The 24,643-nt window shown below is 37.5% G+C and overlaps 6 protein-coding genes across 11 annotated transcripts in view; 2 read left to right on the top strand and 4 right to left on the bottom strand.

The window, feature by feature from the left end:
- Positions 1 to 1,107, bottom strand: part of LOC101161278 (glutaminase kidney isoform, mitochondrial-like) — a 28,792-nt gene extending 27,685 nt beyond the window's left edge. For 3 of the 4 annotated variants that reach the window (XR_002872585.1, XM_023951208.1, XM_023951207.1), the window contains exon 1: positions 664 to 1,107. Coding sequence is in view for 3 of the 4 variants with exons in the window: in XM_023951208.1 (XP_023806976.1) it covers positions 664 to 968 (305 nt within the window). In the remaining variant the exon portion in view is untranslated. The remainder of the gene's footprint in view (positions 1 to 663) is intronic. The other variant, XM_023951206.1, reaches the window with a different exon arrangement.
- A 2,189-nt stretch (positions 1,108 to 3,296) lies between these two features.
- On the top strand, positions 3,297 to 7,573 carry LOC101161017 (peptidyl-prolyl cis-trans isomerase FKBP7). 3 transcript variants are annotated; one of them, XM_004081674.4, is made up of 4 exons: positions 3,297 to 3,837; positions 4,092 to 4,243; positions 6,099 to 6,226; positions 7,178 to 7,573. In XM_004081674.4, exons 1-4 carry the CDS (start codon positions 3,443 to 3,445, stop codon positions 7,337 to 7,339), a joined length of 837 nt encoding a protein of 278 aa, XP_004081722.3. In that variant the 5' UTR covers positions 3,297 to 3,442; the 3' UTR covers positions 7,340 to 7,573. The 3 variants fall into 3 exon arrangements, with proteins under 3 accessions (XP_004081722.3, XP_020568830.1, XP_020568829.1); XM_020713171.1 differs by lacking the exon at positions 3,297 to 3,837 and adding an exon at positions 5,625 to 5,680 and having other exon boundaries at positions 4,126 to 4,243; positions 6,157 to 6,226; XM_020713170.1 differs by lacking the exon at positions 3,297 to 3,837 and adding an exon at positions 5,590 to 5,680 and having other exon boundaries at positions 4,126 to 4,243.
- Positions 7,574 to 9,342: 1,769 nt separating this feature from the next.
- dnai2b (dynein axonemal intermediate 2b) lies at positions 9,343 to 13,506 on the bottom strand. The gene is given in 12 exon segments (NM_001195238.2): positions 9,343 to 9,452; positions 9,536 to 9,701; positions 10,065 to 10,211; positions 10,324 to 10,459; positions 11,328 to 11,551; positions 11,672 to 11,788; positions 11,886 to 12,025; positions 12,094 to 12,207; positions 12,282 to 12,421; positions 12,499 to 12,620; positions 12,751 to 12,912; positions 13,363 to 13,506. Coding segments are annotated over 11 exon segments (1,494 nt in total). The 5' UTR covers positions 13,423 to 13,506; the 3' UTR covers positions 9,343 to 9,452; positions 9,536 to 9,569.
- An 852-nt stretch (positions 13,507 to 14,358) lies between these two features.
- Positions 14,359 to 17,182, bottom strand: osgepl1 (O-sialoglycoprotein endopeptidase like 1). The gene is made up of 7 exons (XM_004081673.4): positions 16,764 to 17,182; positions 16,308 to 16,695; positions 16,021 to 16,225; positions 15,785 to 15,933; positions 14,860 to 14,990; positions 14,683 to 14,754; positions 14,359 to 14,599 (listed from the first exon to the last, which is right to left on the bottom strand). Exons 1-7 carry the CDS (start codon positions 16,967 to 16,969, stop codon positions 14,515 to 14,517), a joined length of 1,236 nt encoding a protein of 411 aa, XP_004081721.1. The 5' UTR covers positions 16,970 to 17,182; the 3' UTR covers positions 14,359 to 14,514.
- Positions 17,183 to 17,364: 182 nt separating this feature from the next.
- adat3 (adenosine deaminase, tRNA specific 3) lies at positions 17,365 to 20,844 on the top strand. Its single transcript, XM_004081826.4, has 2 exons — positions 17,365 to 17,475; positions 19,688 to 20,844. Exons 1-2 carry the CDS (start codon positions 17,464 to 17,466, stop codon positions 20,768 to 20,770), a joined length of 1,095 nt encoding a protein of 364 aa, XP_004081874.1. The 5' UTR covers positions 17,365 to 17,463; the 3' UTR covers positions 20,771 to 20,844.
- A 267-nt stretch (positions 20,845 to 21,111) lies between these two features.
- Positions 21,112 to 24,625, bottom strand: ormdl1 (ORMDL sphingolipid biosynthesis regulator 1). Its single transcript, XM_020713338.2, has 4 exons — positions 24,315 to 24,625; positions 22,834 to 23,013; positions 22,088 to 22,239; positions 21,112 to 21,936 (listed from the first exon to the last, which is right to left on the bottom strand). Exons 2-4 carry the CDS (start codon positions 23,005 to 23,007, stop codon positions 21,801 to 21,803), a joined length of 462 nt encoding a protein of 153 aa, XP_020568997.1. The 5' UTR covers positions 23,008 to 23,013; positions 24,315 to 24,625; the 3' UTR covers positions 21,112 to 21,800.
- Between the last annotated feature and the right edge of the window lie 18 nt (positions 24,626 to 24,643).

Here is a 24,643-nt window from a genome sequence, read left to right as displayed (position 1 = left end):
AAGGATCAATAATTAACAATTCCCCCGTCCTTGTGGCTGTCCAACAGCGGGCTTGACCTGGTTTCCCCGTCATGCACACAGAGGACATTCCTGTCAGTCTGGAGGAGCAGTCCAGCTGTGACCTCAGGCCACTTCTGTGGAGGTCACAGCAGGAACTAAACTCATCCTCAGACTCAGAGACACAGGCCGGGAAAGGAAGTGCATCCTAAATCTAAATTTTGTAGTTTTTACTTTTTTTCATTTTGCGATGTTACAAATAAAAATTGGTTTTGTTTCAAATCACATTTTTAATGTTTCACCGCCTGCGTTTTCACTTTCCAAGCCGCAGTTTTTGACCTCAAACACCATCCTAACGTCCGTTTGTCAGAGTTCAAACGTCTTACGAGTTATTACAAAAAACTGAAGCATATTACAAAATAATAAATTAATTGAAGCTCTAAAACTGACTAAAGAAATATTTTTGAATAAAACCTTTAAGAATGTTTTTTGTAAGACGGACTTTTTAAAGCCAATTCCCCCCCGCCGTTCCAGCTAGCTTAGTATCCCCGCTGTCAGTAAAGTAGCTTCTGGCGGTTAACCAGCCAGGCTGCATCCGCTTGCGCATACTTTGCGTCATGACATGCTGCTAACACTAGCAGGGTGCCATAAATGAGTAAGACGTACTTCTCGTTTTCTTCGCTACCAGAACCATCCTTCTTCACGTGCTCATCGGGTTCCACGGCGGCGCCTTCAGTTTTCACACAGTACAAGCGGGCCGGGGTGGCACAGGGTGCGGTGCGGAGCGAAGCAATGTGGAGAACATTCAGCCGAGAGGACACAAGTCTGGCATCACATGAGACAGTACTGAAGCAGCAGCAGCGACGGCGGCGGGTCGGCAACCAGCTCTTCTGATAAACGGCGGGGAAAGGACGCTTGAGGGTGGCTTCAAAAGACTCCTTCAAGATTGTCGAAACCCTAAAATGTAACATCTCAATCCTGTCAGGCAATGAGTGAGAAATGCGTGGCTCCAAATCCGACTGTTGTAAGTGAACGGTAGATAACGACAGCTCACTACAGTACGTACTGTGTGCGCAGGGCGATGACTCATAGAAATGCCGGTGTCCCAAAATAAATAGAAGCTCTACGTCAACGCCCCCGACCGCTCCCATTGGTCAGAACGATTGCTCTTTTTCTTCTTTGCCTTCATGACACCAACATCCTTTGACAATTCCTGCCCTCTTGTGTTCCTTACTGGTACTGCGGGAACTTTGGGAATTACAGTATATTATATTATATTATATTATATTATATTATATTATATTATATTATATTATATTATATTATATTATATTATATTATATTATATTATCCTAGAGCTGTAGTAGTCTGCAGCACCCCCCCCCTCGCTTTCTATCTCTGACTGACTCAATTTCATTCCGACTCATTCATTCATCTCGGACTTTTCTCAGTATAACATACCACTGAATGTGCAATAACACTGCTTATTTATTATGACATTTTACTTAAACATCTTAACGTACTTTTCGATTCTTGTATTGGTTTTTATTCTTTTTATGTCTACTGTTTTTTTTTTTTCCGTCTTAGTGCCATTGGAAATTTTGTTGTAGAAAGACAAAGACTTTGAAAAATCTTTTAATCTTGAATCTTATATTACATTATTTGCTTATTTTAAGATACAAAAAACAAGAAGCATAGTAATACATGCATACAAAAAAACAAACATAAAACATGTATATATGTAGCTCGTCTGACTCAGTTTGTTCACTGGTGTCAAGCCAGCTCTCTCTTGTCGAACGCCTGTCAAAGCCAGCCCTCTCTCAAAAACAGTGTGCCGCTTTCTTAATTACGTTGCGGTAACAGCAAGAAGGACTTATTTCTAAAGTAAAAGCAGAGTGTAAGCACTGTCATTAAATGTATATGTATATACCCCCCCCTATATATGATTATATATATTTATATGTCTAATGGGGAATTTCAAAATAAGAACCACTTAAAATCATGTGTGTATGACAAATTATTTACTATATATTACTATTTACACATATGTGTAAAAAACAACAACAAAAAAACTTCTAGTTACCACAGAGTCATTTCACTTCTCACTGAAACTGTCCCACCTGGTGATGTCACAAAAAACTTTCAGACAGATATGATGTGGGATTTCAAAATAAAACCCAATTGAAATCTGGCATTAGGGCGTTATTGCTATATGCTTATCAGACTGAATAAACATTGAATCACCAGGTTTGATACAATAAATGAGATGTGAAATTACTTTGTGGAAACTAGGAGTTTTTCTTTTACACAAATGTCAACATTTGTGCAAGCGTGGGTTCTCTCCGGGATCTTTGGCTTCCTCCCACTGTCCAAAAACATGCTCCATAGGTCAATTGGCGACTCTAAATTGTCCCCAGGTGTGAGTGTGAATGGGTGTGTGATTGTGGCCCTGCGACAGACTGGTAAACTGTCCAGGCTGTACCCTGCCTTTATATATATATATATTTTTTTTTATATATATTGTCAGAGTATATATATATGTATATAAAATATATGGGGGGGGGGGTCGTGTGTGTAAATAGTATGTACAAATATGTAAAAAAAAAAAGGGGGCACACTGTTTTTGAGAGAGAGGTCACTTGACAGCCGTTCGATGAGAGAGGGCTGGCTTGACACCAGTAGTTGTTCGCACGTGCATTGTAATATATAAACCCAAGGAGAACAAGAGGTCACAGCTCTGCCAAAGGTGTTTGACAGGCATCTCATCCCAGACGGCAGAGGTGATAATTGGTAACACTGAGTCTTGTGTCTCTTAACTCAATTTACCATAAATCCAGTTCCTTTATCTTATAATGTAGAACTACAATACAAAATATTCCAATTTAGACCTTACAGCTAAACTCGTTTCTTTTCTGCAAAAAAAGAAAAGGTATAAAATTTATTGAAATAAAAGACGATGAATTAAAGTTTGAGAAAAAATAAAATAAAATAAAGCATATTGATCACACTGTATACTAAAATTGTGGCACAGGCCACACTTTTTCCATATAGCCAGATCGTTTGTTCTGTCCTATGTTAGATAATATTACTTTGTTTTTGTCCCCTCTAAAAAATATAATATAATATAATATAATATAATATAATATAATATAATATAATATAATATAATATAATATAATATAATATAATATAATATAATATAATATAATATAATATAATATAATATAATAATAAATCTTCCTTGTGGAGTCAAATGGTTGGAAAAAGTAGACTAAAACGTGCCAGGCAGGCACGCATGCATCTGATGAAGCTTTCGTTTCGAACATGAGAATAACCCCGAGTTGGAACTAAACCCCAAGTCAGGTCTCTCAGGCAAAAAGGAAATAAAATGTGACGTTCTCTGCCATTCTAATGAAAATAGGAAGGGAGGGGAGGAAACAATTTAATGTACACAACTTTTACTTTAAAAATAACGGTAAAACAAAGATTGTGGAGATGCGTAGCCGAGATCTTAAAACCTGGTAGTCAAAACACGGGGGTAAATATTCAGGGCGACGTCCCTGCAGCCAAAAAAAAAAGAAGAAAAACGTCACTTTCTAGAGTTGCCACGACTACACACAGCTTCATGATGTGGACGCTTGTTAGCTGCATATTGTATGTTTTCGCTTTGTCGAAGCTCGATTTGTGGGCCGTTTTGGCCACAGCAGATGAGCTTCTCAAGGAGGTCAAGACCGAAGTTGTGTCTAAACCCGAGCAGTGCACCCAGAAAAGCAAGAAAGGAGATCTGATCAACGCTCATTACGACGGGTACCTGTTGGATGGCTCCCAGTTTTACTGCAGGTACTATAAAAAAAAAATCACACCTTTCGTGTTTGTTTGCTTCCTTTCAGCTGATATAAAAACACAACAATAATAATGCATTTGTAAATAACGTGTTATGAGTGAGTTAATGATTTAATGGGCATGAAAGGTTTGGTTATTGCATCTGGCATAAGTGTCACTATATTTCTAACATTTTTTAATATCAGGAGTCCTCATATTTTTTTTAATTTGTTCTGCCACTTGTTACATTTAAAAATAAAAATCTCTTTTAGTCGGACTGACAAAGCTGGCCATCCCCAGTGGTTTGTGCTTGGTGTGGGTCAAGTCATCAAGGGCCTGGACATAGGAATGATGGACATGTGTGCCGGAGAGAAGAGAAAAATAACTGTCCCATCAGACCTGGCTTTTGGTAAAAATGGGAAAGGTAAAGCCATATATCAATTTATAGATTGCATTTTTCTTCCAAAATTCATTAAAGACCCCCTCCGAGAAAAATAAGAAAATTAAACATATAATTGCATTTCTGAGTATCTTATATTCAAATCATTGTGAATAAGGAGCAGGCAAAAAATGCATGTTTTGGAAAGGTTTGTAGTTGTTTCGTACGGACTACAATCTGCAGGGCACAAGCTCCCTGCTCCACTCTATTCCGCCATATCCACTTGCAGACAAATAGATCCGTTTATGTCGGTTTTCCTCCTCTAAACTGGCTTCTGGCTCAAAACTGTACAGCTGGATAGATGCAATATTGCTCACCATTTTTGTTGCCCCAGTAGTGTTACTTTGGGAGTGTAAGAGTTTGTAAGCTAGTGGGAGAGGGTGTAAACAAAGGCAAAGGATACTCTGCACTAACTGTCCAACTCAGAAAAATTTCGAATGAACTCCTGCCGCTTTGCAGAAATTATGTTCTAGAAAACGACACAGGTTTTTTTGATTTTAGCTAAAAACAGCATAATTAGGGGTGTAATGGATCACAAAACTGATGGTTTGAGAGTCCCGGTTCAGATCATTTCTAGGATCAGTAAAAAGAAAAAAGAAAAAAAGGAAAAAGATATAAGCCTAAAATTGTTTTTTAAAAGCTTCAAAGCATACATTTGAGAAAACATACATAAAGTACTTTAACAAAAACATATATATAAACATTAATGAGATATTTTAACTCAAGATATTCCTGTATATAAACATATACTCAAGATGCCTATATGAACAAAGTGCATTGTTGTGTATTGCAATTTGGGAAAAAAAAAGTATATTTAAAGAAAAAAAGTAAGAAGAGCAGGGGATATCAGCATTTACAAGTTTGAAATTCCTATACTGGGATCCCAGCTGCTATTAAGCCCCTCCCACTTGGAACCAACAGAGCAGTGGCTTTTTCCTGCCACTGTTCCAGGACGGTTCAGACGCTGCTGATCTGATGTGATCTCATGAACCCAGACATGGGCTGCTCATCGACGCTTTGTAGAACTCTACAAAATAAATAAAACAGATCTCTGAACGATGGCGTAATGAGGTCAAGAAAAACTTTTGACCTAGCTCCTCCCACACGCGGTTAGGGTTATAAACACACTTTTGGACACGCCTCATGCTGCAACTTTGAGGCATGTAACAAAGATGTGTACATGTATTTGACATGCGAATCACAATTAAAAGGTTTGAAAATGGATCAAAAAAGGACCAGAGGTGGACTTTAAGTTGTAGGTTTTATTCTTGTACTTTCCTAAAGCCTTTGAATGACAACTGCTTTCACGGCCTTGTTGTTCTCTTTTACAGCACTTTAACTTGAAAGGGCATTGTTTTCCTTGCAGTGTTTGCTCCTCATCTTCCAATGGCATGACCTGGAAGCATGCGCAGAGGTTGAAAGGTCTCTTATCACATCTCTTCCTTGCATGCATTGAAATTACTAACAAGGTTTTCCTCAAACCTTCTGAAGAAACATTTTTTCTGGTGTCTATGTTGCTGCCTGAACTCATTTTTTCACAATTTGTCTGTGGAAATGAGTGCAATTTTAATATGTGTATGCACTACATGCTTTAATGTTATTCATAAAATGCTAGAGGAAAACAGAGATCCAGAATCAAACATATTGTTTAACAGCTGAAAGCTCCTTTCGAACTTTTCTTTCTTGTGGATGACGATATTTTTTAAAGAAATTACATATCTAAAGGCAGTTTATACAGCTTTACAAGCCTTGTCTTGTAAAGTGGAACAGGATTTTATAATTCAAAGAATTTGTTGTTTTTGAAGTTGTGTAATTTCTTCTGTCCTCCATCTTTGGGAAGGTCCGGTGCCTCCAAACGCCACCGTGGTCTTTGAAGTTGAAGTTCTGTCTGTGTCCAGGGGGCCTCGCAGCATGGAGGCCTTCACCCTAATTGACCTTGATCAGGACAGAAGTCTCACCAAAGCTGAGGTAACGACTACACAATCTGAAGTAATTCAAATAGGAAAAAAAGGTTTAGAACGTGAGGCAAATAAAAGGGTAAAGAAATGTTTTCTCAAATACAAATAATAATAATTATAATAGAAAAAGTGTATTTGTTTCTAAACTTGTGAAGATAATTTGTATAACTCTTTGGCTTTGCAGACTTAAATGTGAGTGATCTGGTTGAAACTAATGGATCAGAGCATTTTAAGTGTGCAAGTTTTAAACTCAATTGAACATGTATTTCATCAATGACATTGATTTTCATAAAATAACTGACATATTTGCTATTGACAGTTTGGGGTTTTAGTCTTTTGTTTCAAAGTATTTGAATTTGCACCCTTTATTACTACTTTCAAAAAATAATTTAGATTTGCTAAAAAAAAATTTACTTCCGCTAATATCCTAAACTTCATTGAATAACCTTTGCTGTGTAATCTGCTCCAGCTACATTAGTGACAACTGGTAATGTGAGGACAAAAAGACAAGGGGATTTCCCTTCTACAACTTTACGTTGAAAATTATCAGGCTGTGTCTACAATAATATATATTTCTTTTAAATCCAAAAATCATGACTTTGTTAAATCTTTGCAGTTGATTCATGAAAAAGATAAGGATTGCTTCATATTGAAAGTACATTCAATGATCCCAGACGCACACGCATCCATTGTTTGCACAAGGAGGCTGTGATAAAAATCTCCTCTCTGTAAACCTAAAAGGGTGTCTCCATGCCTCTCCGTCACACCAAGATTTTGCAGGCCTATTAGTAGAAAAGTCTGTGATCAGCATGATGGGGATTGATATGAACAGTAAAACATAAATAATGTTGGTCCTTTATTAGTTAAAATATTTTCTGTTTGGGTTTTAACATGAATGAAGTAACTGTCTGTATTTCCTTAATCATTAAGTATAATGGTATGGTTTTTGTTTTGGTTTCAGGTCAAAGAATATTTGAAGCTGGAGTATGAAAAAGGTGGGAAGCCGCGGGACGACCCCTTCTATGAGAAGATCATTGCTGATATATTTCGCAAGAGTGACAGAGACAGAGATGGGCTGATCAGCTCCAAGGAGTATAATATATATGAACATGATGAACTTTAGTGTCATTTCACAGAGTTCCTTCCATGTGTTTTTACAAACCACTTTGAGTCTATCTCAGTCATCACTTAGGGAAAATTGGTTTTCTGTGTTTTCCAAACTAATGTTTGAACATCTCCTTTACTATAAAAGTCTGTGGAAGTCCACAATCTCTCTACAAGAGGAAAACTGTAATTAAAAAAATAAATAAAAGGTTTAGTAGATTTAAAAATAAAGTGTGCATTTTTCTGTAAGAAATGGTCTATTGTGGCTATTTTTATTCATAGACATCCATTTAGTGTAATTATTTGAAGTATTAAAATGATGTGCTGAGTTGCGATAGTCCAACATGACTGTGTGCTAGGCCTGCACAATAAACCGCAAATGTATTTTTATCGTGATATCAAGCGATCCAATATGCATATTGCAAAAGTTTGCGAAAATTGCAATAAATGGTAACCTTAAATGTGCAAAAACAATCTTATGGCACCACCATCTGTCCCTCCAGATTCCTTTCCTTCACACCAAACCTGCCCATCACCTCCTCATCACCTCTGTTGGCAGCTTAAAGTATTTAACGAATCAAATAAACTTTCCTTTCCCCTCATGCATTTGACTAATCGAATGTTGCCCTTGACATTGTTCATCAATCAGATAGACCCCTTCATGTTGTTGACATGATGGAGCCCTTTTATGTTAGATGCTCGCCTCCTATGTAGACTAGGGTCATTTGGAGTGTAATGTAAGTTGTGTTGAGTCTTATTTAAATTAAACTGTTTCAGTAAAATGGAAATGATTTTTTTTAGGTGTTTTGTTATTTGTTCATGGATCACAAGTTATATCGTCATAGCAATATTGATCACTAATGTCGCAAATCGCAAGGTTTCCTAATATCAAGCAGCCCTACTGTGTGCTAGAAATAAATTTGCCAGAACAAACAAAGGGCAGGTCCATCTTTCTCACATTTGCTGAAAAACTAAATATAGTTCTTTCTTTAAGACTAATTTTTAGGTTTTTGGAGGATTCATGAGGATCTTTCAAGTGAAAAGTCTGTGTTTTGGATTTTGAAAAGGGATTACTGTAACCGACAAATTAAACTTTAAAATGTTGAAATGCAAATATGATGTAAGATATAGTTTCAATAAGGGATCAAAGGAATTGCTTCTATTACTGTAAAATCACATTATTTAAAATAAAAAGTTAAAGAAAGATAAAATGCATTTTAAAGGAGAAACATATGATTATCTGCATTTAATACTTTAATTTTAAGTTCAAATTACCATCTTCTTGCTATATTTCTGAATCATTCAAAATAAGCTAGAGTCTAAAAGCATTTTATTTTAATTTAGCTCTTAAACGTCGCTGAAAGAAGTTACACCATCACTTTTGCCGAATAATTTTTACCCAATATAGTAACTGTAACTAATGTTGAGAAAAACCAAAAAGTTCTTGCCATAAAATATTTTCAATTTCAATTAGAGTGGTTTTCTTTTATTTTCAACTGTGATACTATATGTGTGACAAAATGAAAAAGAAAAACATAGGAAGTTCCCATAAACACCCTAAAAAATTACTGAAAAATTAGGAATTTAAAACAAAAAAAAACCTAAAACATAATAAAATGATACTAGAAAGTTGGTCTCTGGTCCACCCATTCCTGGGACATGTGAGACTTCCCTGGTGAAAGCACAGACTCCTTGACACGCGGCATATTAAAATTCATGTAAACAGTTTTGCTCGGGTAAAAATCACCCGCCAATAGTGCTCTAGGGTTAAATAAGCCTATAAAATCTTCTGCGACTGATTTTCTCACAAACAATATATTTTTTTAAATAACTACACTGCAGTTTTTAGAATTCTTTCTTTCTACTTACTTTACTTGCCCTAAAACTAAAAAACCTCTTTGTTGATGGCTCAAGGTCTGAACAAAAAAACTCAACAGCACCAACCCCAATTTCTACACAGGTATCAGACAGAAGTGAAGAGAATACAGAAACTAGTTTAATTTATTTTTATGTAGCTACAGTGTGCAAGCAATGTAAATAAATAACCTGCAAACATGCCAAAGTCCATTTTCCAGTTGTTGCTAGCATCTGGTAATTTCCTTATATTTTTGTTGCCATTTTTGATTTTTTTTCTGAGGAAAAAAGCCAAAATCATAAACTCACATTATTTAGAGGTCACAACAGTTTGCTAAGATATAAGAGCCTTCCATCTCACCTGGAGCAGATCCTTCCTTTTCTTTCGTCACCATCTATGCCATTGAATAAAAATCTCTTTCAGCTTGAGCGATGAGCTCGTTGGGATCCTCCTCTTCATCCTCTTCCTCAGAAGGTTTTTCTATTTGACTCAAAGGACCTTGCTGTTTTTCTCCGTTTTCAATCAGCTGCAGACAAAGACAACATTGTCTAAATCAGTGCACAGAGTTTGTAGGCTAAACTCCACATCATCCTAATTTACCTCTAAAATTACAAGTAAAGGATGAACTGCACTGTAAAATTAAAAAAAATTAAAAAGGTTCGTGTTTTATTTTAACCTCTTAAGATCTGGTGTCCACATGCATGGGCATCACATTTCAGGTTATATTACCACAGAACTTAATTCTCCTTAAATGGGGTCCTTTGACTATGTATGCAGAGGGTTATGTCAAATATTAGCTCAAAAAACTAATATAAAACTTGTTTTTGTTTTTATCTTAGTTAAGTTTTATCACATCATGCATATATTTTGAGTCAGAATGTGTTCTTACAGCAGTGACTAAACTGATCTCATTGTTTCGTGGGGTCAACAGTCCAGGCCAAACCTTCAACAGCATCACTTCCCCGTTAGTAGAGCCACAAGTCATCAGAGGCCCCTTATCAGGAACAGAAATGCTGCACAGAACACTGTTACACACCTGAGGACAGCAACACAGCACTATTAAAATGAATATTCATGCCAGCGTATCAGTAGGGATTCAAAGTCATTGGACCCATCAGACTTTTTTGACTTTGCAGCTGGGATCAGACCTTGACACTCAGTGCGGAGCTAGTCTGTTTGAACAAGATGTCCCAGATGTCCAGCACGCCATCCATATTTAGAGTAAAAAAGACGGAGGGTCTGAATGGACTCCAGCAAGCACCGGTTAAGTTTTGCATTCCATTCCTGAAATCCAACATCAAATGAAGTAAAGCACATTTCATCCTTTGTTTTTCTTAACATTAGTTACAGTTACTTAACATTAAACAAAAAAGTATTTACATTAAAACACATTTTTTTCTGCTTTTTCTGCATTCTTCGTGCTATATGATATCCAGTTGGTTCAGTAGCTGAAGGTATTGTACATAATAATAGTTTTTATCCAATCATATTCCAGCTTATTTGTGATGTTAGGTTCTATGCAATCTGGCCATGACATGGCCTTTTGATTTCACAAAACAGCAAGGCAAGCGTTTGCATTAATTCATCAGATCTAGATGACTTTGAGCTAGCAGGAAGGCTTTAATCCATATGTCTATGCTTTACATTAAGCGTGATATGAACACGTCCTGTGATTGGACAGAGAAGTCTCTGTCTTGATTTATTTCTTTTTTTGCAAACATCTGAATAAGTGTAGCATAGCTTTTTGCTCTGGGCTGTTCTTCTTTACTTGCTGCTCTGTTTACCGCAAAACAAAAGTAATGGCAAGCAAGATGGAGAGACACAGCTATTAGCGTTAGCCTCTGATGTCAACAAAAAATAACCAGATGATAGAAGGGAAATAGAAAAGACAATTTACATGTGAATTAGACAAGAAAATAGGATGGATCTTATTTTCAAATGAATAAGATGCTGTGGAGGAGATGATGGTGTTGGTGGATACAAATATTTGACTTTTGCTTTTGTTGGTGTGCCGCTCTTTTTCAGGTAATTTTTTCAGTTTTCCACAAATGGCATCCATCACACTCATCTCAACAATAGCTATCAATTTACACGGATTTATTTGAAACTCAAGGTTATTGTCCTCAGCTAAAGCTGTGGGTCAGAATCCTACCTGAATGCCATGATTGGGGACCTGGTAATGATGTCAGACCAGAGGCAAGCATGCTTGTCCCCTGCAGTCAGGAAGTTCCCGGGAAAGAAGGGGTTCTTCTGCACAGCATACACAGGTCCTTTGTTGGTTTTGTAAATACTAACAATCTTTTCTGCTGGAGTCTTTCCGTTCTTGTCACACGAGATGACCAAGCCATGCTGTGTCCCCAACATGATCTTTGTGTTCTTAGGAAACAGAATGAACAAAACTGCGTTCAGGCTGGAGATATAGCAAAAAAAAAAAAAAAATAGCAGCAGAAAAGCAACACTTTACCAGTGTCTGCACTGTAAAGGTCACACCCTCACCATGATGTGGTTTAGCCCGAGAGAAATTGCTCCTACGGGGCAGGTCCTCTCCCCACCCAGGTCCAGAATCAAACGCTCTGTGGGCTCACTCATCTTCCGGATGTCCCACCACAAAACCTGAAAGAGTTGAGGTTTATTGCTTTAGTAAGAAAGTCCTTCAACAGTTTTCCAGAATAACACGTTGTCAGTCAAAATTGGTTTGTCAAGAATTGACCTGTCCATCAGTGGAAGTGGAGATTGCCTCTTTTTTGCCCTTGAGTTGAAGCCAGCTCACTTTGCTGACTGGATCTTTGTGACTGTGATCCTCAGGAGAAGAACCCACAGGCCAACAGCTTTCCCGAGTATCCCAGTAAACTAAAACAAATAAACTTGCAGCTGAAATGGTTTCATTACAAACCTCATCAGTCTATCCCTGAACCCACCAATTCTCCCATTGTAGCAGCCTCCCACAAGACAGGCGGGGTCATTTGGGTTGTACTCCAGACAGAGAAGTGAGGACGATGGTTTTAGCACCATCAGTGGTGAACTGGATTTTTCTGAAAGATAAAGCATCCACCACTGAGCAAAACGGATTGTGAATTGGTTTCAATAAGCCAGAGGTTTGACCCACCAATGTCCCAGACATAGGAGTCTTTGCACATTTCGGACAACAGTGGGAACTTGTTAGAAGCAAAAGCAGCAGCAAATTTCATAGGTTCAGAAGTACTCCAAGACAAACCTCTCGCAGCACGCTGCAAATGGGTAGGATCACTGCAGGAACCAAAAGAGCAGACTGTGATTAGTCATTACAAGCAATCGGTGTGCTGATGATCTGCTGTCAGTCATACCTGAACACAGTCATGGTTTTGGTAAGAGGTGGCTCATGACTTTCATTCATATCTTCCTCATCCTCAAAGTATTTCTCATAGATTTCTACGGCATTATTCTGCCTAAAGCTGTGCTCTGTGATCTGAATAACATAATATAAAGTGTGTGATGTTAGTTCAGGTTTCAAAACTGTAGAAAAATTTGGAAAGACATTAATATATTGACAGATTTAAGAAACACAATTAAATGAGGAGTATATACAAAAATCTTACACTGCCCAGTTGAGTGATACTGTTTATGTAGCTGTCTTCTCTTTCCTTCCTCTTTCTAAAACGACTGGTGTGTTCCAAATTTTGAAGATCAATTTCTTTGGGCCATCCGCCCTCCACATGGTTTATTCCACAGGATCTTAATTCAGTCTGATCTGTGTTAACCTGTAAATAACAAGAGGTGCCAGTGTTTCATTAAAATTCTGCTCCAACAGGCAGGTTTTTAGCTCATCTCAGAACATTTTACAAAACTCAGTTTGTGAAGGACCAAACCTTATTTATTTACTGTCTTTAACAAGAAGAAGATGATTTAAAAGGAACAAAAAGTTATTTAGATTTTATACATAAAATTGTATCTGTATACCTGGTTTTAAATGTTTGAACAAAACATTTTCAAATTATTTGGATAAGTAGATTGAAAATGCTAATCATGGTAACATATGGCTATCTCTTGGCTTACTTTATCCAGAAATAAGTTACTCAGAACTAATAATCTACATTAAGATCTAAAAACGGTCTAGTAAATATTTGAGTGAACAAAACAAATCTCTTAAAAGTTTTCCCTGTCAATGTGCTAATGTGGAAGCAGCCATAGACATTTTCAGGTTAACTCACCTGTTGCTCTGAGATTTCCGGGCAGGTCTGCTCTGTCGGCTCATTGTGATTGATGGACATTGTTGCACCGTTTTTCCTCTCTTTGGATCAGTCTCTAAAGCCTTCAGTAAAGCTGAACCGATGTAGTGTGTCAACTGGTGAACTGGTAAGTCATACAACAGACACGGTCTCTTAGCAACAGAAGACCTTTGCTAGTGTGTCCACCCTGTCAAAGTTCTAAGTTAACCAAACATTCTTTAATATTTCAAATTGTCTTTTTTTTTATTTGACTTCTTGAGACCTGCCGTCCAGATCTGAGGACATCACATTGTGGGTTTTATTACCAGTGTAGTTAACTCTGATTACCTGGGCCCTGGGGTGACTACAAAATATAAAAGGCATATCAAACAAGAGCTTGGGTCTCAAGAGGTTAAACAGGATTTTGGTGAAACTACCAAAAGGTCCTTTGTTAAAAGGACAAATAACTATCCTACAATTGGGTTGTTCAAGTGTTTTTCCTTTTTTTGTGCTGCCAGCTACTTTTCAAAGCTGTTGGGTTTTGATGCACTTTTTGATATCTTCAATGTGTTTAATTAAGCTGATGTAAGGTGAATCCCCCAAAACTTTAAAAAAGCTTTTTCTCCCTATGGACCAACAGCTGCCCTTCTGGACACCATCTTCAAGGATTTGACCTTCTGAGTCATGTAATCTGAAGGTCATGGGGTAACATTTTCAGCTGGAAGGTCATAACAGCTTTAAATTATTTTGATGCACTTACTCAAACTTACCGTTAGAGGGAAGTATTTACCTAATTTCTAGGAGCAAAATAACATGAATACATTAAATCTGCAGAGTGGACAGAGTTCACTCCCACATTTTCTTCTTGATGTATCTGTGCACAACCAGAAAACTGATAATGTAGTTTTGATACTAACAAATAACAGGGAGAAAAAGACATCTTCCTATGAAAAGAGTTTCATGTACAATTGTAGTAGAAATAAAATTAAGACAAATTACTTCTGTATATAAACAAGAATCATTTATTGTTCTGTTAGCAACTTTAATAAGCATAACTCAATTATTTCTTCATTTTCTTTGACAAAAATACTCACGTTGAAATTTTAAAATTACAAATAAACACAGGGGTAATTAGTTATGATAGGGTTGTGTCTGTCAGCTAAGGATCTTCATCCTGACTGGTGGTAACCGTATCCCTGCTGCTCTCACTTTTGCTGAGATGTCGACACCTAGTGGTGCTCTGAAACACAACATTGTGAGAACACTTTAATCAGTTCATAGAAAAAAACAAAAACGTAACCACTGTCTTTTAAATTGACTCACTTTGGCTCATAACAGACATCCTCACTTGGAGACAGAATTCCTCTCCCCTCTTTTAGACGCTCAATACCATTCCTGATTGGGACAAAAGTTTTTTTTTTATCATTTAAACCCCAAGTTCAATTAAGCACCTACAATTTAATTACACTTGATGATTCTTCAAAGCTGATATGCACACACCACGCGATCATCACGCCATTGTCAGTGCAGAATCTGGGTGGAGGACAGAGCAGACGAAGTCCTGTCTTTTCAGTGATAACCGTCAGTGCCTTACAGATGTACTGATTGCTTGCAACTCCTCCAGACACCACCTAGAAAAGAGTAATTATTCAAACAAGTGCACACTAGGGAAGAGCTTACTTTTTGCTATAAGAAAACATTTTTATCAGTCACAAAAAAATGAAAACATTCTGGTACCTATTGACCCAGAACTTTGATCAAAAAAGTATACTGCAGTTACTTTTCTATTAAACAAGAAAGATAATCCAAGTCATGCTTTGGAAACAAAATGATATCCACTCCCCTGTTGTGTCTTAAACATCGTGATATCTCAAAGCCCATTCATTGTACGGAGATAAATGGCATCATTAAAAAAAAGTTTCTGAAAACTACCAGTCCTAGTTATTTTCCTCCTCTAAAACCCAAGAAGGACCTAAAGTTGTTTGTGAATTAAGGCTCTGCATTTTGAAAATAACCAACATGGTAAACTGTGGTGTCCAAATTCTTTATTTCGCATCTGGAACAAACCAGTTTGATTTGGCAATGTTATAGTGAATTTATTTCAGGGATTTGAAGAGATGGTGATTTAAAATTTGACAGCAAATAGGGGCATGCACCCAGTGCACAAAAAAAACTGTATAACCAAAGGAGTAAACAAAAACATCTGTCTTTTAAAAAGGGTTATATCCATATAACAAGTCTTAGCACATTCTTTCAACAGAGAAATTAATACTGTTTTGATACAGCCAACATCGACTAACAATCTTTTGAACCTTAAAGATATCGGATTTTAGCTCTTTTACTGGGTAACATTGTACATGTTGACTTATACACACATGACTACATGTAAATTATATTTTCATAAAATGTTGTAATTTGTACTTACCAAAATAGGATTATCAGATGGCAGAAGGCCATTTTCCTTACAGAACAAGATGGCACGATGAGTCCGTTTTGCAAGATGAACAGCAACTGTGTGTTGTGTGCCAGCTGCAATGTCATTTACGCAAGACAAAAGTGTACCTTGTTCTATTCCTACAATAAAAGATTGACTGTAAGCATCCCATGTAAATTGAGTATAATAAGTATTCAGTAAAACTGTGTTCAACTTTTCTCAAATACCTTCTTCAGCCTCTTTTTTTATGATGGACATTGTGATTTGACTTCGTAGTCCAGCAAAAGAAAAGCAGCAGTCATAAATCCGCCCCATCGGTGTCCTGAAAGGGAATTTCCTCCTGTCACCACTTCTTGCTAAAAGCTCAATCGCTTGTCCTCCACTTAACGTGGAGCAATCTGGATGTTTTGTGAGGGAGAGGCGTCTTGCCACCTGTGAATTTGCAAGACAGATTTTGAAGTGCTTGACTTATATTTACAATACTATAAAAATGTGTCAAAAGCAATGAATCTACTTTATCCAGTGTGTCCCCTGGAGCTTCATCCAACATGTAACCCAACAGCAGGAAGTCGTCAATTCCTCGTGCAACAGCAAGAAGCGAGTGACCACCAGAAACAAGCAGAACCAGGAAAGGAAAGGGCACGGGCTGGAGCATTCTGATAGTCAGGGCATGGGCCTCCATGTGGTGAATGGGAATGAACAGTATGTTGTGCTTCCTTACAAACTTCTGACTGAACGCAAGACCAATGCCCAAGCTCAGGGCCAAGCCTGGCTTTACTGTTGTGGCCACAGCTGACAGTTGGCTTGGGGTCACTCCACTCCTCTCCAGGGCTTCATGGACCACAACCTCTATGCTCTCTCTGTGGAGTTGCTGTGCAACAGTGGGAATAATACCACCAGTCCTGCAAAAGGGGAATATATTTGTCAAAATAAAAATATTTGTTTTTTAAGTTCTTTTCATGTTCCTCACCTCAGATGAACCTCATTTTGTGAGTAAAGAGACTCTCCCAGGATTGTACCAGTTTCGTCCAGTACAGCAGCCCCAGTATCATCACAGCTCGTCTCAATGCCTAAAACAAGTCTGGAGTGGTATGCCTTTCTAGTCAGAGACGTGAAGTCCATTACGCGTCTACAATGAAGCAGCCTCCACAGGTTTTTCACTTTAGCAGGCAACATTATTACTTTTAATTCAAAGATTCCACGTCAAATATTGAAGGCATCAGATGCAAGCGCTAGAGGAATTCAATCATCATGAGATAAAAATAATAACGTAAAAAATGAGAGAAAGATTAAAATCACTTCCATTTGTAAAAGACATTTGAGCATAATTGTTTTTAAAGGAGCGAACACGAGCTCAACTCATTTGCTGTGTTACATGTATTTATGTCCGGCTATGTCAGTGAATCGACACATCACGGCGAGTAGACAGCGACTTTAATCAAATGGAATGATATAATTAATAATTTTAAGAAGGAAAGAACAAATATTTTAATCATATTGTTAAGCTATACATATTCGGAAAGTGGCTTAAAAAATTGAATGTGCTTAAAAAAATGTAAACACGTTCCCGCACGGACACTTTTAACAGTAGCGCATAGTTTTTTGCCCATGGAGTGCATTTGCCAGGTTGTTTGACCACCAGGCGGGTTTTCTTTTTATCGAACAAATTCATGCATACAGAGGTAGGCTTAATACTGTTATTCCTGCTCATAGACAATAACTAAACAATCAAATTGTGTTTATAATTAGTGCTAGAATCCTCATCAACGGAAGTTTATGAGGATTTTCTGTGTGAAAAGCTGTGTTGTCTTCACGATCAGCGGAAATGTCGTATATTCCAACGTCCTGTACTTGTACTTTACAATTTGTTAGTAACTCTAAAAAAAGTTTCAATTTTCGTGTTTGTTGATTTTTCTAATTGATATAACAGTCATTTGGACGATTTTCCTGTTTGGTATTGAACCGCTTTGATTAAACCTAAGAACATACAGTGTATGACATGTTATTCCATTAACTTTCATTTTGCTCCCCCAAATTAGCCTCTTTCCCTGTGTTATTATTATTATTATTATTTTAGAAAAGTAGTTATTTGAATTTTAATCAGGGTTTTATTTGAATTTCCCTGAAGGAGGCATGGAATCTTCTACTTGTAATTTGGAGGAGTTAAAGCGTTTTGTTGTAAAGGATGCACCTCAAACCGTCTATTACATCCCAGATTTCATATCAGAAGACGAGGAGTCCTATCTTCTACAACAGGTCTACAAAGCTCCAAAAACAAAGTGGACCCAACTTTCTGGTAGAAGGCTCCAGAACTGGGGAGGGTTACCTCATCCCAGAGGCATGGTCCCAGAGAAGATCCCTGACTGGCTCCAGGCTTTTTGTGAAAAAATATCTTCATTAGACGCATTTGGTGGGAAAACGGCAAATCATGTGCTGGTCAATGAGTACAAACAAGGGGAAGGCATTATGCCACACGAAGACGGCCCCCTGTACCACCCCACTGTCACAACCATCAGCCTGGGCTCCCACACTCTCCTGGACTTCTACAAACCTGTCAGCTGCATGGAGGGAGAAGCTCCACAGACCGAAGACAACCGCTACCTGCTTTCTCTGCTGGTGATGCCGCGTAGCCTCCTAATCCTACAAGATGAAATGTACCAGCACCTTCTTCACGGCATTCAAGGACAGACTCATGACTTGCTGACAGAGCAGGTGGTGAACCTGTCTTTTACCGGCGCCCTGCCTGGGGAGACATTAACTCGAGGCACCAGAGTGTCCCTCACTATAAGACACGTCCCCAAAGTCATGAAAATGAAGCTCATGCTGGGAAGAAAATAAACAAAACCACATCAAACAGTTTACTACTTTATTTCCAACTGAATTTTCATTTTGAATTGGGAATGCTCTGATGGTGGATGTAGCTTGAAGTGTTTATAGCTGTTTAATCTACACTTAATGTGTGTTTTAAACTAAAATAAATTGTTGTTAAGTAGATTTTTTTACAGTGTTTCATTGAGATATGTCTTAAGGGTTGAAATCAGCTCATTCCAAAATTCAACATGCTTAACAATGTAAATTATGAAAGTGATTTCACATTTTTCAGAGGTTGAATAATCGCCAATAGGAAGTTCTCGGAGTGAAAACATAGAAATCTATTTTCTTTTTAATTTTTTTATATCAGGGCTATTTAATAGTCATAGAAAATATTTGTTATAAATCAAAATATTGTAATAGTAATATAATTAGCAAAATATAAACATTAAATTTTTTGGTACAAAATGCTTACTTTTATGAAAGACGGCAAATCTACTAAAAGAACTTTAGATCTTTCCATAGAATCTATTGGCAGTGTTGACATGTTTGGATCATTAATGTGTAACAGCAGTCAGTATTTGAATGTTTGGTTACCTGCTATGTCGCAACAATGTTATCTTAAAAATTGACTTTGTAAACTTGTACTTTTATTCTGTTGTTTTAGAGATTATTGTTTAATAAAACCTGACAACATAAATGAATAAAATGAAACGTCCAAACATGGCAAATGTGACCAGTTTTTGTCCTTTTTTTAAAATAAATATCTATATTGTAACAGGAGTGGTTCATTTTGCAGGGAAAACATGAACTTTTATTTTTACTTTGCAATTGCATTTTCATTTTAAACAAATAAAAACTGTATTCTCTGTTTGACAGTTCGTACAGAGGAGATTCAATTTCCTGAAGTGATTTATTTTTATGAGTCGTAACTGACTTTGTTTCAAACTTGAAAAAGGAAAAAAAAAACTCATAGGTGTGATTAAAAAGTTTTTTTTTTTTCTTGAATAAAAATGGTTTATGTCTTTCCAACAACTAAAAGTGTTTCTGACCATATGCTCTGTCCTGCAAATGTACTGACAGGAGGACACCCAAATAATGGAGCCACAGACGAAGCGCTGGAAAGGGTCAGGGAGGGACACTGACTCCTGGGATGCTCTTCCTGTACTGTCCGACTTGCAGTCGCAAGACATCGAGCTGATAGAAGCTTTCGCTGCACCCATCACCAACAAGAAAGAGACCTCCCGAATCATCGCGGAGCTGAATAGCCTCTACCCGTTGAATGGCCTTCAGCACCTCAAGAGGGTACGGGCTTGCAAAGACAAGGGCAGCCAAAACCCTCTGGAAGTCCTTCTGTGTCTCGTCAGTGAAGCTCCAGATATAAAGGCAGTCAGCAAAGACTCTCTGCTACCCTCAAGGGGAGCTAAATGGGAAGGCCTGGGCGAGCCTTTTGTGGTTAAAATTCCTGCTCGTCCGCCGTTGACCCGACCTCAGTTTGAACTGGCGAGCCAACATTGGTCCACGGCGTTTCACGAAAACAAACATGTAACTGTAGCTCTGAGAGGTGAGCTCTTCAGTACCAAAGAAAAAGCCAAAATGCACACATACATGACATCTGCTCTAACCGCTGCACAAGCCGCTAAAGAGTTGGGGATGGAGGCTGTTGGGGCGGTCGTGGTTGACCCTGAAGTAGACCGCATCATAGCAGTCGGCCATGACTGCAGACGGGACCACCCCTTACACCACGCTGTCATGGTCTGCATTGACCTCGTGGCTAGGAGTCAGGGTGGCGGAAACTACTGCTTTGACCGTTACACTGCATGCCAGTTCAGTTTCCCAAAAGCTGCCAAAAATCAAGAAATGTCAAATCAGTCGGAAGGGGCAGCTGAACCTTACATCTGTACGGGGTATGACCTTTATGTTACCAGAGAACCTTGTGTCATGTGCGCCATGGCGCTGGTCCACTCGCGGATTGGTCGAGTTTTCTACGGGACCACCTCAGTTGACGGTGCACTCGGGACCCGATTTAAAATCCACACGCAGAGAGATTTGAACCATCACTTTGAAGTCTACAAGGGGATCTTGAGTAAACAATGCGGAGAACTCATCAGTTCAGATGATCACATAGAAGATCTCAAGGAAAAACAGGTTACATGTAAAGAGTAAAGGATTTGTTCGATGTGCCTTAAAAAAGTCTTGTTTTAGATAACAAATTAAATAAAACCTTTTTTGTGAAGTTAGGGGTGAATGTCATGGCAGTGTTATTTCTTATACCAACTGTTTTTTGAGCATTAAGGTAAACATTACCCTTCCATTTTCATATTTTTAAAAGCACACATTCAATCATCTATCTGTAAACACTAGAAATGTAATCAGAACTTATCTGCTGTTTTCTTTAAAAATATTTAAATACATTTGAAACATTTCCATTTTTTCCCCCTTTGATATAAACTCTGCATTCATAACTTAGAAATGAAGAATAAAATGAGCAGGAATGAAACAGAACCTCAGAGGTCACAATTTTTAATAAGATTAACAAGAAATACCACTGTGGCCTAAATGGCTACTCAAAGCAGAGCTAGCTGCCTTGGTTATAGCAAAAAGTCTTAATCTAGCAAGGGCATCAACAGGCCTAAGATTAACATGTAGACACTGCAGACCACCCCTAAGTAAACAATTAACGTCACACTGTTTTCTTCTACACACAAGACATAAATCCACAAAAACCGAAACAACTTTCCACACAGTTGCAAATAAATGTTTCACTTGTCAAAAGAATCATGCCAATAAGGAGGATGATAATATTCCTGACTGAGCTAAACATTTGGCACCCATTACCTAATGAGCCACAGGCTCATACCGTTACAAAGTAAACATCTTTGAAAAATACATTGGAACATCCGAGTGACTACAATTCACAATTTTGTGTCACTGTGTGAACAAATGATAGAGGAAAAGAAATTAAACTAAAGTCCTCACCAAGACCTAGGCCAGCCCAGGTCTAGGCAGGCCAAAAAAAAAAAAAACTTCATTAAATATTCACATAAGTTAGTAATGCTTCTGGCATTCTGTCAAATACAAAGTACTCCTGTGTTTTCTTTAACCCTGAAGTATCTGGCTGTCCTTACAGAGTAATCAGCGGTACAGATGACAGGAATGAGCTTCTACTGCTGAGAGGCGCAGCACTTAAAATACGTTAATACTTATTGATGCCAAAAATTCTCACTCCGTGCAGCTGTGGCAGCTTCGGGATCAAGACACTTAAAAGTGAGGCAGTGTTGATTACAAAGTGCGTTGTGTCGTACTTTGTGTAGAAACTTGCAAGGAAGTATCTAGGGAGGGAATAGAAAAAAGACAGATCAGTTGAAAAACAAATTGCTTAAATATATAAAACAGTCGTGAGAAAAATGCTAATATCGTTTTAAATTGACTCCAGAACATTTCCAATCTTGCATACAGTCATGATGGGATCTCAATACTCACAGAATGATTGGTGAAATGGTGAAAAACTTTCTAGATGAGGTGAACTGCACACCATAATCAAGCTGCTCCCAATGAGTTAGAAGCCTGGCTTTCCCTTGGTCAGGAGTCTCAAAAGGTGTACCTTTCACAGCATGCATAAAGACATACATTCCCTGGAAAGACAACAGTTGAAATACAAACACGAGTAAATATTATTCATAGACTGCTTAAATGAGTCGGTTATTATTTATGTTGCTGCTTTCTAACAACACATTTTTACAGTACAAAGCAGAAGTTTGACACTTATATGCAAAGAGAATTTTGAATGATACATTTCATCGGCTTTTGTTTCTTTGCACAGAAACAGTTCCACCCTGGTGTAGTCTTAAATTAATAACACATGCAAGACCTAAAAAGATAAACTAGGGTTTACTATCAAACTCAAAATATGAGAAATCATGTTAAAATACAACAAGTGCAATTCATGTATTTCAAACCAGATTGAAATTCTAGATTGCAAATGGAATAAAGTTTATATGATTGATCTATTACTAGACTGTGATGGAGGGTGTTTGACTATCCTTGACCTTCGCTCTTGCTGATAACACCCCAACATATTGGTAGTGACACACAATCGCAGTAAACCACACTTACAGTAGTGAGTGAATGTCTCATTTTAAAACCAGATGTGTGACAAATGAAGATCATTTACATTTGCAATGTGCAGCACAGACAGACAGACAGACAGGAGCAAGTAGTGCACTTACAAAATTGTGTATTACGTTGGTTAAAGTCCACACTACAGGAACACTGAAGAAGGGTATGCTCAAGAGCACAATGTGAAGAACTCCAACTCCCAGCGCATAGGTCAGCCAGATCCCCCGGCTGTTCATTACTCGAGTATTGGGGTTCACCTCACTATGAGCCACACCCACATTCATTCTGGTCTGTGGAAACAAAGACACATTTGGTCGATGAAGATTCTCGTTCATCTGGACTTACTGTCTTCCTCTTTTTGAAGCGTTTGAAGCCACAAAATGTTGAAAATGTTTTAAGAAGAAGATAATTCCAGAGTCCATGACTCTCAACTTTAAAACATTTACATTTTGTCAATCGGCTGATACTACTATTTAAGATGAATAATAAATATAATATATACAAATATGTTTTGATGCAGATATGTTTTGCATCAGTTTTTTGATGTATCTACATCAAAAAACTGATGCAAAACATATTTTCATACATTTCATTTAACTTAAAGTTAATTGAAATAAATTTGCATCTAAATATGATTGAGATTGTTTAAAATAAAACTTCAAGCAACAATAATAATATTTTTATTTAGACAATATATTATTAACATATCAGACATATTGATAAGTTGTAGAAAATGTCTAAATTGTAAATGTTTTTCTTTTTTCACAGGTTAAAGGTATTCCAGCAAACTGCAGCTGTGGCACTTTTCATTACAGACGAGTCTGAATATTAGCACCTTGCGTAATCTTGCTGGACTTTGTCTTCTGGCAAACTTTCAAATGCAAGTCTGGATTTGACACAAACACCAAAAGCTTAAGTTGCAGTCATTTACAGCTAAGCGGTTAACATTTAACAGCTTCAAATAACTTGCATCTCCTATTAATTTCATACTAAACATGTTAAACCTATTGTTTTCTGTGATCAGAATAGACTTTTTGACATTTATTTCCCCAAACAAAAAGGTCTGTGGCTACATCAAAGATTTTATATTGCGCTAAAAGGACACTGGTTTGTTTATTTGGTCAGAGGACCAACAAGCCCCTACAATTTCTGTAAACAAGGACCTTTATGGAATTGAAGATGCACAATAACTATATACCAAATAAACTATATGCGTGTGAAAAAGCTAAACCATAAAATCTATCTTTAAACGGCAAACCCATACTTCTGAATGTTAACACAATCAGACAATGGACTGGTCTATTTTCTGACTTTTGGACTTCAGCAAAATGCAACGCTTCATAATTAATTTGTGTACCACTTACACTGAGTAAAGCATTTTATGGGTATAGTGTCAACCACTAGAATTTTTTCTGATGGCGATCTTGTCTTAAAACCGAATGCATCTTCCCTTTAACCCAGAACATAGTCAGGCCCAAACCTTACAACTAAAAAAACAACAAGGCAGCGTGATTACGTAAATTTAAAAAGCCTACGCTGTTACTTTAAACTGTTAAATTAAATAACTACAAGAGGTATAAGATGGACTTACAGATAGCAACGAGCAATGACAGTGTTCTTTTATGAAATACTACAAAGAAAACTTGTTTTTTTCTCGTGTTGTACTCAGATCCTCCTAGATGCTGTTTTCAGCGGATGTAGACGTTTATCCAATATTTTGACGTCGTTGTGCGTTTACTGCCTCAGTTTGATTTGTCAGGCTTGGTCCCCGCCCACCTTTCACACAAAGAAGTGTATTTAAAATTTTCCCCAAAAATTTGGATACCAGAGAATTTTGATTCCAAACCTTTAAATGAAAGGGGTTATAGGCCGTGACTGTGTGCTAGAATAATTGTTGCAGATATTTCAAAGGTGTAAAAA

Source organism: Oryzias latipes, chromosome 21 (assembly GCF_002234675.1).
Source record: "Oryzias latipes chromosome 21, ASM223467v1".
Classification (NCBI taxonomy): Eukaryota; Metazoa; Chordata; class Actinopteri; order Beloniformes; family Adrianichthyidae; genus Oryzias; species Oryzias latipes.
Note: the sequence above shows the minus strand (reverse complement) of the source record. Positions and strands in the feature narration are given on the sequence as shown.

Coding starts and splice junctions, on each gene's coding strand:
- LOC101161017 (XM_004081674.4), top strand. CDS start 3,443: ATGTACACAACTTTTACTTTAAAAATAACGGTAAAACAAAGATTGTGG. Junction 4,244..6,098: donor TTTTGGTAAAAATGGGAAAG/GTAAAGCCATAT, acceptor ATCTTTGGGAAG/GTCCGGTGCCTCCAAACGCC. Junction 6,227..7,177: donor GAAGTCTCACCAAAGCTGAG/GTAACGACTACA, acceptor TTTTGGTTTCAG/GTCAAAGAATATTTGAAGCT.
- osgepl1 (XM_004081673.4), bottom strand. CDS start 16,969: ATGTTGCCTGCTAAAGTGAAAAACCTGTGGAGGCTGCTTCATTGTAGA. Junction 16,226..16,307: donor CAGGGGACACACTGGATAAA/GTAGATTCATTG, acceptor GCAAATTCACAG/GTGGCAAGACGCCTCTCCCT. Junction 14,600..14,682: donor GATGTCTGTTATGAGCCAAA/GTGAGTCAATTT, acceptor GTTGTGTTTCAG/AGCACCACTAGGTGTCGACA.
- ormdl1 (XM_020713338.2), bottom strand. CDS start 23,007: ATGAATGTGGGTGTGGCTCATAGTGAGGTGAACCCCAATACTCGAGTA. Junction 22,240..22,833: donor CCAACGTAATACACAATTTT/GTAAGTGCACTA, acceptor TTGTCTTTCCAG/GGAATGTATGTCTTTATGCA. Junction 21,937..22,087: donor ACCATTTCACCAATCATTCT/GTGAGTATTGAG, acceptor TTCCCTCCCTAG/ATACTTCCTTGCAAGTTTCT.